Raw genomic sequence first — 13,538 nt, forward strand, 5'->3', positions numbered from 1 at the left:
ATTTGTCTGCGGTCCACGGAGAAGAAGAAGATTTTCTTTCAAAGCCTTGATCGAGCATTTTACATAATTACAGGATGGTTGGAAATTTTCAGCTCCTGCTACTGAGCTCTTGATAAGGGAGCTGTCACACGCTAATGCATAATAAATGCCCTTTTCGTCCTCTTTGGTGATTAAACGTCACCGAGGCTTTCTTAATGATTTATCTCCTCACAAAATACAGCTTTAGCACCATTATTTTTTCCCTACCTCTTCCTTCCGGAGGTGTTGATATGCTGATGTCATTCCAGCTCTACCAAACCATAAAACCTTAAAAAGTGTTTTTTTAAAAAAAATAAAAATAAAAATCCTTTTGACCAAGAAATAAGTTTTAGTAAGCAGAGGGAGAAGGAAAATGAGAGGAGTGACGGCCACCTGGGTAGCAAGGAAGAATGTTAACTCATCATTCTAAGCCAACCATTTTTAATGGAAAAAAGAGGGCCTCCCGTAGGTTGGTGAGGATCAAGGGTATAAAGAAGCAGCAAAGTCTTCTCTTTTGCTCCTGTGTTATGTCCAGCATGTTAAACTAGGGAGGGGGAGGGGGGGAAATCATGGTCAAAATCTCTGATTATCCAGGAAGTTCACTAGGGCTGCGGTCACACGCACTAAATAATGCACTTTCAATGCACTTTCCAACTGGAAGATGCCTGTTCACAGTGAAATCCAGTTGAAAAGTGCATCGAAAGTGGATTGAAAGTACATTACTTAGTGTGCGTGACCGCAGCTCAAGTGATGTTTGTAATCTCAGGTGGTAATATCATGTCCTGAAAAACCTGATTCCCACCCCTCTGTCTTCCTGAATTCTTTAACAACCAGTCCAATGGAGAGTTCTAGTGAGCTCAGATGCTCCTTATGTGTCAATTTGGTTGGTCCTAATATAAGATACGATGTTGATTTTATTCTTGGCTTTGAAGCTTGTGCCGACCAGATTTGTGACTCTTGACAACTTTCCCCTTAATCCTAGACCTCTCATACTCTTATAGCCACGGCTTTTTTTTGGAGCAAGAGTTCCTTTGCATATTAGGCCACACACCCCTGATCTAGCCAATCTTCCAAGAGTTTTCAGGGCTTTTTGTACAGGGTCTACTGTAAGCTCCAGGAGGATTGGCTACATCAAGGGTGTGTGGCCTAATAGGCAAAGGAATTCCTCCTACAAAAAAGCCCTTCTTTTAGCCTAACCTGCCTTGCAAGATTGCTAAGTGTAAAGTGAAAGAGATGAAAACCAAGCGTGGTACTCTGAGCTCCTCGGAGGCAGACATTTCTGTGATTTTTCCTGTCTTTATTTAAAGGGGGGAAAATTAAAAACAGAGAAAGGGCTCTAAGGGATATTGAAATCAGGAGTGGGGTAACTGTTGCGTACTTTAGAAGGCTGTAAAAGGAGGTTACACAAGTGAATGGAAGATGGGTCTATCAACATCTGTTAGGCATGGCAGCTAAACGAAATCTCGATGTTCAGAGGCCATATCTCTCTGGCCACCTGGGGTCCTACTAAAGGGGAGTGCTTCCAAGCTTGAGTCCCAGAGTTATCAACTTGCCAGGGCTGAACAGAGGATGCTGTAAATCTGATGCGGCAAGAATGTTTTTATAGGGTCCAAGAGAGGCTGGGCTTCCACACAGGGTCAGATCAGAAGGAATGCTGGGAACAATGGCATTCCATAGGGTCAATGTTCCCTCTAAGCTGCAGAGTCTTGTGAGCAAAAACTCTACTTTGTGAGCTACTGGCATTAAAGTTGTGAGCTACTGCATAAATTAGTGTGCTCTGGGGTCATCCTTCCTGAGCTAAGACAAAAATGTGTGAGAGCTGGAAGCTAAAAATCTGTGAGCTAACTCACGCTAACTCAGCTTATAGGGAACACTACATAGGACTATAGTCATTTTATGGGATTTCAAAGAAGAGCTCACTGAACACATGAGGCTGCTGAATACTAGTCAGACCATTGGTCTGGCAAGATCAGCCCTGGGTGCTTTCACGCGCTTTAAATAATGCACTTTCAATCCACTTTCAATGCACTTTGCAACTGGATTTTACTGTGTGAAATGTCAAAATCCACTTGCAAATGGTCGCTGGACTGAAATGGCATTATTTAGCACTGGGAAAGCACCCACTGTCTCCTCTGAGTGGCAGCAACTTTCTAGGGTGATAGGTAGAGAGCAATGTTCCCTCTGAGCTGCAGAGTCTTGTCAGCCAAAATTCTACTTTGTGAGCTACTGGCATTAAAGTTGTGAGCTCCTGCATAAATTATTGTGCTTTGGGGTCATCCTTCCCGAGCTAAGACACAGGCTAAAAAACTGTGAGCTAGCTCATGCTTAGAGGGAACACTAGTAGAGTGGTCTTTCACATTACTTATCACCTGACCCTTTTAAAGTGGATGCAGTGGGGGATTCAACCTGGTGCCTTCTACGCAAAATGCAGGTGCTGTACCACTTAGCGACAGGCCAGCCCTTGGCAACTGGAACGTTGATAAAAGCACCATGAGGAAACCAAAGTGCACAGAGCCAAGCCAATGAAGGATACTCTTCGGGCGTTTTCGCACTTACCTTTTACTGGCGCGACCACCCTCCTCACGCCGGCGGATCTGCAGGGATTTCGCACCAGAAGCGCCGGCGCAGCCAAAAGAGCCGGCAACTTCCGTCGCGGAGCCAGCTCAAACGGAAACCGCCAAGAAGCAGGAAAACGTTTGAGCTGGCTCCGCGACGGAAGTTGCCGGCTCTTTTGGCTGCGCCGGCGCTTCTGGTGCGAAATCCCTGCAGATCCGCTGGCGTGAGGAGGGTGGTCGCGCCAGTAAAAGGTAAGTGCGAAAACGCCCTTCCTCTTTTACTGGCATATGAAGGAGAGTGGGTGGTATCACAGAACCTGCAGTATGAAGGCCCTGATTGGAAAGACAGTGGGATAGGGGATCCTTAAATGTATATCTCTTTGTCTATTAGTAATGTTAGAAGGTAAAGAATAGGGTTGATTTCTGAATTTCTATTTTCTGCTTTTCAGACCCCCTCAAGATATCCTTTTTCGCGACCAGTTCATCCTTGTGCAGACCATTACTCCCTCTACATGGCATTATTTAGCACTGGGAAAGCACCCATTGTCTGTGAGCTAGCTCATGTCTTGTGAGCAAAAATTCTACTAGCATTAATTAGTTTGCTCTGGGGCCATTTTTCCTGAGCTAAGACGAAAATGTGTGAGCCTGAGGCTAAAAAACTGTGAGCCAGCTCACTCTAACTCAGTTTAGAAGGAACACTGGTGCAGACTGATCCCATGAGCCTTTATTTGCATGCCACTTTCGAGATTTGAGGCCAGGAGCTTTCCAGAGTCCAGGAAGATTTGGGGGGTGGGTATACACTTTTGAGAGACATATACAAGTAGGAATAGACATCCCCGAGTCTTTATATCCTAGTCTAAAGGTGAGAATCTCTGTTCCTACTTGTATCTGACGAAGGGAGCTTTGATTCTCAAAAGCCCATCCCCCCCCCCAATCTTGTGGGTTTCTAAGGTGCAACTGGACTCAAATCCAGCTGTCCTACTGTGGACCAACATGGTTATCCTCTGAAACTATGCCATTTTCTGTTTCCTTTCACTGATATTTTCCTGCAGGCATTTATGCTTCAATAAGCCAGCATTAGACATATATTTTATGCAGGCCTTGAATTCAGCTGGAGCTCACAGAAGTGCAGCTCCTGAACCTTTCTGATGGTCCCTCCTCCTCCCCACCTACCTTGCCCATTGAATAGTAGTTGCAGCTACATAACAATCCCTGAATTAGGAGAGTGGGCAGCCAACCAGCCACCAGGAGCTTCGCCACACCTCCAGCAGCCCTCATTAATCCCTGGAGAAACCCACACCACCCTTTCTCCACTTCTTATGTGATTTTAGGTGGCAGGTGGTTTGCTGGCCTTTTAACTGTGTGAGGCATGGTGGCCAAGAAGAGCCTCAGGTGGATCTCTAGCCAGCCCAAACAGGCCTTGCTCGCCCAGGGCTCTCCTTTCTTGCATTGGGTTGCTTTTGGCTGGTGTGTGGGGGGTGGTGGCATATGCTAATGAGTTATGCTAATGAGCTCCACCTATTTTTCTACAAAACAACCCCTGATTTTATGTATATACAATATCAACTGAATATATAAATATGTTGGAAAAAGCATGCTGAGGAGAAATGCTATTTTAGGCTATGGTTATCTGGGAGTTGGCAGGAAGAGGCCATCAAACTTTAGGCAAGGCTTTGGCCTAGTCTAATCCTCCTCCCCTCTCCCCTCCTATCTGTCTGCATGGAAATGAATGTTCAAAAAAACCCCCAAAACAAGGAATGGAAACTGCTGAGAACACATAAATATTACAGGAAACAAAACAGGGAATATTAACTCATCCCTATTACAGATAAACTCTCTTTTTGTGGGCCTTCCAAAAGATGTTGCCTCGGGCACTCTAAAAGATGTTTTGGGCCTGCAGCAATTGCTCATTTTATTTCTCTGTGATAGGGAAAAATTAAAGAAGAAGAAGAAGATATTGGATTTATATCCCGCCCTCCACTCCGAAGAGTCTCAGAGCGGCTCACAATATCCTTTACCTTCCTCCCCCACAACAGACACCCTGTGAGGTGGGTGGGGCTGGAGCGGGCTCTCACAGCAGCTGCCCTTTCAAGGACAACCTCTGCCAGAGCTATGGCTGACCCAAGGCCATCCCAGCAGGTGCAAGTGGAGGAGTGGGGAATCAAACCTGGTTCTCCCAGATAAGAGTCCGCACACTTAACCACTACACCAAACTGGCTCTCCCCTTGAAAGAAGGGGGCCATTTTGCTGGGTAGGGAGGGGTGAGGAGCCCATCCACAAACTTAAATCGTTCAGAAGCTGCCATAAGGAAAGGGAATTCATGAAATAAGTACTGGTTGGGAGCAGCGAAAGATGAAACCCTGACAGTCTTTCTGAATGCATTTTCCAGTTGGCTTAAGCCACGGCAATCTGCTGATTTCAATATAGGATTAGGTGGTATATCCACGCACATTTTTTGCTGTTCAACTTGAGGGAATTCCAAACTCAGTGGGTATGATAAAAGTTGCCAACAGCTCACCGGATTTCAAAAGCTGGGATAATGAAAAGGCCATCATAAGAAGAGAAACTGTAGCCGTCATAGTAATATAGACTTAACGTTTAATGTACCCGAATATTTCAGAGACCAAGTTGTGTCCATGAATATAAATCTATAGGCGGGCTCTGGGCTGGTAACGATAAACTCGGAAGACGTGAGGACAAACCTGCACGCGTGAGTCCTAATCAACTCTGCAGCACTGCCGTTTTCCAGATAACACAAAGGATTGATAAGCGGTAAATCAGCCCGACAACGTACGCATGGAGAATATTAGAGATCAGCATAATCTATGCCAATAGCAATTCCAAGAGTCTTAGCCCTTTGCCAAAGACTAGCTTGGCGCTGGCTTTGCAGGAAGGAAGGGAATGCATGAGGCAGCAAAGGGATGGTGCTGGGGAATGTGGAGATGGGAGCCAGTCATGGACTAGGGATGTTTCCATGATAAAGACCCACTGGGCCTTGGGCCACCAAAAGTCATGCTTGTAGCTGCCAATCATGCTCTAAGAAACCCTGGAGACTAGGCCCCAGGAAGAGGAGAAAGTGAACCTCCCATATAATGAAAGGAGAGGAACTGAACACACAAGCTGGCCTCATACTATACATCCATCTAGCTTTGTATTATCTCCTTCTCTATGAAGTCCACTGATACATTTTTGGTCTACCTGCCCTACCCAACAGAGTTTCTGTGATGATAAAAAGGGAAATGGGAACAGTACTTAATTCACCATTCTTAGTTCTTTGAAGGAAGGAAGACATAAATATGCAATAAATACCTCCAACTATGGACCTGTCCGTTTCTATAGAGAAGGACAGCGTTGCTATCCTGCTGTTAACTATGGCAGTGAGAGATGGTTATTGGTGCATGAACATTTGATTTGGGTCCTATTTCAAATGCCAGTGGACCTTGGAACATCTTTCATCCATACAGGTAATAGCCAGATAAGAACATTGTCTTTCCTAACAGGGGTGTTGTGGCACTTCTGCAGTTTTCTGGACTGGACCCTACATCTCATTTATCTCATCTCATCTGAGAGCCAGTCTGGTATAGTGGTTAAGTGCACAAACTCTTATCTGGGAGAATCGGGTTTGATTTCCCACTCCTCCACTTGCAGCTGCTGGAATGGCCTTGGGTCAGCCATAGCTCTGGCAGAGGTTGTCCTTGAAAGGGCAGCTGCTATGAGAGCCCTCTCCAACCCCACCCACCTCACAGGGTGTCTGTTGTGGGGGAGGAAGGTAAAGGAGATTGTAGGCCACTCTGAATGAGATTCAGAGTGTAGGGTGGGATATAAATCCATCATCATCACTGTCGTCATCATCATCAAATTCTTCTTCTTCCTCCTCCTCCCAGGGAGCCAGTTTAGTGTAGTGGTTAAGTGTGCGGACTCTTATCTGGGAGAACTGGGTTTGAATCCCCACTCCTCCACTTGCAGCTGCTGGAATGGCCTTGGGTCAGCCATAGCTCTGGCAGAGGTTGTACTTGAAAGGACAGCTTCTGTGAGAGCTCTCTCAGTCCCACCTACCTCACAGGGTATCTGTTGTGGGAGAGAAAGGTAAAGGAGATTCTGAGCTGCTCTGAGACTCTGAAATTCGGAGTAGAGGGTGGGATATAAATATCATCATCTTCTTCTTCTTCTCCTCCTCCTCCCGTTAGCTCTATGAACCTTGTGGGCACACAGTTTGAACAAAGAGATGAAGAAGTTTTTTTTGTTTTGTTTTTATGGACATGGTTTTACATACCTGTTGTTGAATTGATCCTGAATTTCGCCTTTTCATTCCCAGACCGGATGAGGTAGGTAATCTCTGCATTGGTGCCAATGTCTTTGCTTGTGGCAAAAACAGAAAGAATCTCAGCGCTGGGCGAGGTGTCCTCAGGCACAGTAACAAGGTAATCTCTTCTTTCAAACACTGGAGGGTTGTCATTAATGTCCAGGACTGTAATTGTAACTGTGGCAAGCGAGAACAGGGTTTGCACGATGCCCTGGTCAGAGGCCTTGACTGTGATGTTGTAGGAAGGCTGAAGTTCTCTGTCCAGTGGATGTTCCAAAATGATGATTCCTGAGGACTTGTCCACAGAGAAGAAGCCTTCTGAAGAGTCCGCAAGAGAATAGACAATCTTTCTGTTCACACCTGCGGGGAAAAGAAAAGAAACCAGTATTATCTCACGGATTTAGTTATTTAGATATATATTCTCTGCTTTTCTCCCTGATGACACTTAAAGAGGCATCACTGTCCCCACCTTCATTTTATACTCGCAACAAAAGCTGGGAGAGAAGTCAACCAGCAGGCTTCCATGGTAGAGCCTCACCCCCCTCCGGGATTCAAACCTGGATCTTCCAGATCCTAGACCAGGGATGGTCAAACTGTGGCTCTTTCACATATATTGTGTGGCTCTTGAAGCCCCCACTGCCCTGTTGGCCAACTTGGAGAAGGCATTTAAAGTTAAAGTTGCTTTCTATCCACCTCTCCATCCATCCATCCATCCATCCATCCATCTATCTATCTATCTATCTATCTATCTATCTATCTATCTATCTATCTATCTATCTATCTATCTATCTATCTATCTATCTATCTATCTATCTATCTATCTATCCATCCATCCATCCATCCATCCATCCATCCATCCATCCATCCATCCATCCATCCATCCATCCATCCATCCATCCATCCATCCATCCATCCATCCATCTATCTATCTATCTATCTATCTATCTATCTATCTATCTATCTATCTATCTATCTATCTATCTATCTATCTATCTATCTATCTATCTATCTATCATAAGAACATAAGAGAAGCCATGTTGGATCAGGCCAACGGCCCATCAAGTCCAACACTCTGTGTCACACAGTGGCAAAAAATGTTATATACACACATACACTGTGGCTAATAGCCACTGATGGACCTGTGCTCCATACACTGTGGCTAATAGCCACTGATGGACCTGTGCTCCATACACTGTGGCTAATAGCCACTGATGGACCTGTGCTCCATATTTTTATCTAAACCCCTCTTGAAGGTGGCTATACTTGTGGCCGCCACCACCTCCTGTGGCAGTGAATTCCACATGTTAATCACCCTTTGGGTGAAGAAGTACTTCCTTTTATCCGTCTTAACCTGTCTGCTCAGCAATTTCATCGAATGCCCACGAGTTCTTGTATTGTGAGAAAGGGAGAAAAGTACTTCTTTCTCTACTTTCTCCATTCCATGCATTATCTTGTAAACCTCTATCATGTCACCCCGCAGTCGACGTTTCTCCAAGCTAAAGAGTCCCAAGCGTTTCAACCTTTCTTCATAGGGAAAGTGCTCCAGCCCTTTAATCATTCTAGTTGCCCTTCTCTGCACCTTCTCTAAAGCTATAATATCCTTTTTGAGGTGCGGCGACCAGAACTGCACACAGTACTCCAAATGAGACCGCACCATCGATTTATACAGGGGCATTATGATACTGGCTGATTTGTTTTCAATTCCCTTCCTAATAATTCCCAGCATGGCATTGGCCTTTTTTATTGCAAACGCACACTGTCTTGACACTTTCAGTGAGTTATCTATCATGACCCCAAGATCTCTCTCTTGATCAGTCTCTGCCAGTTCACACCCCATCAACTTGTATTTGTAGCTGGGATTCTTAGCCCCAATGTGCATTACTTTGCACTTGGCCACATTGAACCGCATCTGCCACGTTGACGCCCACTCACCCAGCCTCAACAGATCCCTTTGGAGTTCCTCACAATCCTCTCTGGTTCTCACCACCCTGAACAATTTAGTGTCATCCGCAAACTTGGCCACTTCACTGCTCACTCCGAACTCTAAATCATTTATGAACAAGTTAAAAAGCATTGGACCCAGTACCGAGCCCTGCGGCACCCCACTGCTTACCGTCCTCCACTGCGAAGACTGCCCATTTATACTCACTCTCTGCTTCCTATTACTCAGCCAGTTTTTGATCCACAAGAGGACCTGTCCTTTTACTCCATGATTCTCAAGCTTTCTAAGGAGCCTTTGATGAGGAACTTTATCAAAAGCTTTCTGGAAGTCAAGGTAAACAACATCTATCGGGTCTCCTTTGTCCACATGTTTGTTCACCCCCTCAAAGAAATGCAACAGGTTAGTGAGGCAAGATCTTCCCTTGCAGAACCCATGCTGAGTCTTCCTCAATAACCCGTGTTCATCAATGTGCCTACTCATTCTGTCCTTGATAATGGTTTCTACCAACTTTCCCGGTATTGAAGTCAGACTGACTGGCCTGTAGTTTCCCGGATCTCCTCTGGAACCTTTTTTAAAGATGGGGGTGACATTTGCTACCTTCCAGTCCTCAGGAATGGAGGCAGATTTCAATGAAAGATTACAGATTTTTGTTAGAAGATCCACAAGTTCAACTTTGAGTTCCTTCAGAACTCTCGGATGTATGCCATCCGGACCCGGTGACTTATTAGTTTTTAATTTGTCTATCAGTTGTAGGACCTCCTCATTTGTCACCTCAATCTGACTCAGGTCTTTCAACACCCCTTCCAAAATTAGTGGTTCTGGGGCGGGCAAAAAGTTCTCGTCTTCTACAGTGAAGACGGAGGCAAAAAATTCATTTAGCTTTTCAGCCATTTCCCTATCCTCCTTCAGTAATCCTTTTACCCCATGGTCATCCAAGGGCCCCACTGCCTCCCTGGCTGGTTTCCTACTTCTAATATATTTGAAGAAAGTTTTATTGTTGGTCTTTATGTTTTTTGCAATATGCTCCTCATAGTCCCTTTTTGCCTGCCTGATCACAGTCTTACATTTGATTTGCCACAGCCTGTGTTCCCTTTTACTAATCTCACTTGGACTGGTTTTCCACCGCTTAAAGGAGTCCTTCTTACCTTTTACAGCTTCCATTACTTTATTTGTTAACCACGCAGGCCTTTTCTTATGCCTGTTTGTGCCTTTCCTAACTTGTGGTATGTATTTTATCTGAGCTTCTAGGATTATAGTTTTAAATAGCGTCCAAGCTTTCTCAAGGGTTTTGGCCGTATGTACCTTTCCTTTCAGTTTCTTCCTCACATGCCTCCTCATCTCAGTGTATTTACCCCTTTTAAAGTTAAACGTGGTTGTGGTGGTCTTTTTGGACAACTCCCTATTTATACAAACGGTGAAATCAATAACATTATGGTCACTGCTCCCAAGCGGCGCAATCACTTTTACATCTCTCACCAAGTCCTGGGCATTACTTAGGACCAAATCCAGGATCGCCCCACCCCTGGTAGGTTCTGAGACCATCTGCTCCATAGCACAGTCATTGAGAGCATCAAGAAACTCAATCTCTTTCTCTCGACCAGAACACATATTGACCCAATCAATCTGCGGGTAGTTAAAATCACCTATTACAACACAGTTTTTACGTTTAGCCGCTATCTTTAAGCCTTCCATCATATTATAATCGTCCTCTCTCTTTTGATTTGGTGGGCGATAACAAACTCCCATAGTTAAATTTCCTTTTGGGCCCTCTATTTCAACCCAAAGCATTTCTAAAAGTGAATCTAATTCTCTGATCTCAGCCTTACTGGACCGTATATCCTCTCTGACATACAGAGCCACCCCACCTCCAACCCTTCCCTCCCTATCCTTCCGATATAGCTTATATCCAGGAATCACCGTGTCCCACTGATTCTCCTCATTCCACCAAGTTTCTGAAATTCCCACAATGTCTATGTTTTCTCCCAGCACTAAACATTCCAATTCACCAATTTTACTTTGAACACTTCTAGCATTTGCATACAAACATCTATAATTTCCCAGGCGAGCTAGGCCCGCCACCTTCCTCCTGCCGCCTCGAGACACTGGCAGACAGTCCATATTGTTTGTCACCTTCACAGTGGACAACTCCGGTCCGTTACCCGGTAGAAAAATAGCAGCTAACCCTTCATCTCTTTGAGACGAGTCCTCCCGAACCAGAGACATTTCATCTCCTGTCGGCTTTCCCCCAAGATTTAGTTTAAAAACTGCTCTGCCACCTTTTTGATTTTAAGCGCCAGCAGCCTGGTTCCATCCGGGGACAAGTGGAGACCGTCTCTTTTGTACAGCTCCCGCTTGTTCCAGAAAGCATCCCAGTGCCTAACAAACTTAAACCCTTCCTCCTTACACCATCGTCTCATCCACACATTGAGACTTCTAATTTGTGCCTGTCTCTCCTGCCCTGCACGTGGAACAGGTAGCACTTCCGAGAAGGCTACCTTGGAGGTCCTGGCCTTAAGTCTCCCGCCTAGCAGCCTAAATTTTTCCTCCAGGACCTCACGACTGCATTTCCCCACATCGTTGGTGCCAACATGCACCACGACCACAGGCTCCTCCCCAGCACTGTCTATCAGTCTATCTACTACACGCGTAATGTCCGCTACCTTCGCACCAGGCAGGCAAGTCACCATACGGTCAGTACGCGGTTTCGCCACCCGGCTGTCTACTTGCCTAATGATCGAATCACCAACTACCAATACCCCCCCTCTCCCCCTGCTCAGGGATGGTTCCTTGGCGCGAAAGGATTCCCGCTCACCGACCGAAGAAGAGGTCCCTTCTGAGGGCGCATTCCCCTTATCCTCAGCACGGTGCCCTGTTCCCTCTCGACCCTCACGCTCTCTGGCAGCAACGGGGCTGCTACGTTCAGAGCGGGGCTCATCTAATACGCCCCCGAGAGTCTTCCCCAAGTGCCTAACTGACCGTCTCTGCTTCTCCAGGGCAGTCACCTCGGCCTCAAGGGTACGAACTCGTTCCCTGAGGACCAGGAGCTCCTTGCATCGAGCACACACCCAAGACTTCTGTCCTTTGGGCAGATAGTCATACATGTGACACTCAGTGCAAAACACTGGAAAGCCCCCAACCCCCTGCTGGCATTCTATCTTCATTGTATATATATATATATATATTAAAATATACAGTCCTCTTTAAATGCTGTTTAAGTGGCTCCCCTTCTGGCGGGTCAACTTACCTAAACTTACCTTATTGGGAACTTACCTTATTTGGAGAACAAGGAAGCCAGGGATCTGGGTTCCTGCTCCTTAGAGAGCCCCTAGGCGAAGAGCCACAGGCCAAGAGCCCTTTAGCTCTCGCCCTTCGGCTCGCGCCAAAGGCTCGCGCCTTTGGCAAGGCGCAGCTTAAAATGCAAAGAGGTGGAGCAGGGCACTCCTCAGCAATCACTCTCAATCAGCAGCAATCACTCTCAATCTCTTTCACCCTTAAGGCAGTCAACCAAACAAAGAGCAGTTCCCCAGCTATCACACCTTAGAATTTTAGGCAGCCCCACAAACCTTAGAATGTAGTCCTTCAAAACTCAGAAATTCTCAGCAATTTCTCCAGCTGTCTCAGCTATCAGAGCTGCTCTGCTCTGCTCCTCCCAGACCTCTGTGAGATGTGCTCAGCCTTTGGCAAGGCGCAGCTTCCTTCCTTCCTTCCTTCCTTCCTTCCTTCCTTCCTTCCTTCCTTCCTTCCTCCCTTCCTTCCTCCCTCCCTCCCTTCCCTTGTCAGATCTTGGAAGCAAAGCAGGGTCAGCCCTGGTAAGTACCTGGATGGGAGATCATTGAGGAAGGTCAGGGTTGCTATGCAGAGGCAAGGCAGTGGCCAACCACCTCTCTTTGTCTCTTGCTTTGAAAACCCTACGGGATCACCACAAGTTGGTTGCAACTTGATGGCACTTCCCCACATTGGTCTCTGGCCTCCTCACCTGGCTGACAGTTTGTTCTATTTTGACCTAAAAGCTACATAACCACTTAGGGACAGAGGCTGATCAGGCTGGGGCAACAAAAGCTAGATAACCAGCTAGGTTATTATGGTCAGAGCTGGCTTCAGCACTTGGCAGAAGGCCACGCCCAGGCAGTAAGTAGTGGGCAGTGTTCCCTCCAGGGGTGGACTTCTAGCAGGAGCTCCTTTGCATATTAGGCCACACACCCCTGATGTAGCCAATCCTCCAAGAGCTTTCAAGGCTCTTTTTTGTAAGCTCTTGAAGGATTGGCTACATCAGGGGTGTGTGGTCTGATATGCAAGGGAGCTCCTGCTAGAATTCCACCCCTGGTTCCCTCTAAGTTGAGTTCATGTAAGCTAGCTCAGTTTTTTAGCCTCTGGCTCACACATTTTTGTCTTAGGTCAGCCTCCTCGGGAAGGATGGCCCCCGAGCATACTAATTTATGCAGGAGCTCACAACTTGAATGCCAGTAGCTCACAAAGTAGAATTTTTGCTCACAAGACCCCGCAGCTTAGAGGGAGCACTGATTTAGGGAAGGTCAGCAAATTGTCAATTATTTAGTTCATTGTTTTTACTACAATTGAGGAAAGGTGAGATCTGAGACCAAAATGTGGCGGATCCATTCTGACGATGGCTATTAACATTGTAATTACAAACTCAGCGGGAACAAGGAAGACAAGTGGAATGCACAGCTTGAGTGGCCTAAGATGTCTTGAGCCAAAGAAA

At 46.1% G+C, this 13,538-nt stretch overlaps 1 protein-coding gene across 6 annotated transcripts in view; it reads right to left on the minus strand.

Annotated features, from left to right (window-relative positions):
- Positions 1–13,538, minus strand: part of FAT3 (FAT atypical cadherin 3) — a 546,218-nt gene that overhangs the window by 91,605 nt on the left and 441,075 nt on the right. For all 6 annotated transcript variants that reach the window (XM_060234952.1, XM_060234950.1, XM_060234951.1 and 3 more), the window contains one exon: positions 6,847–7,236. In XM_060234952.1, the coding sequence (XP_060090935.1) occupies positions 6,847–7,236 (390 nt within the window). The remainder of the gene's footprint in view (positions 1–6,846; positions 7,237–13,538) is intronic.

Source organism: Heteronotia binoei, chromosome 3, assembly GCF_032191835.1.
Source record: "Heteronotia binoei isolate CCM8104 ecotype False Entrance Well chromosome 3, APGP_CSIRO_Hbin_v1, whole genome shotgun sequence".
NCBI classification, from domain to species: Eukaryota; Metazoa; Chordata; class Lepidosauria; order Squamata; family Gekkonidae; genus Heteronotia; species Heteronotia binoei.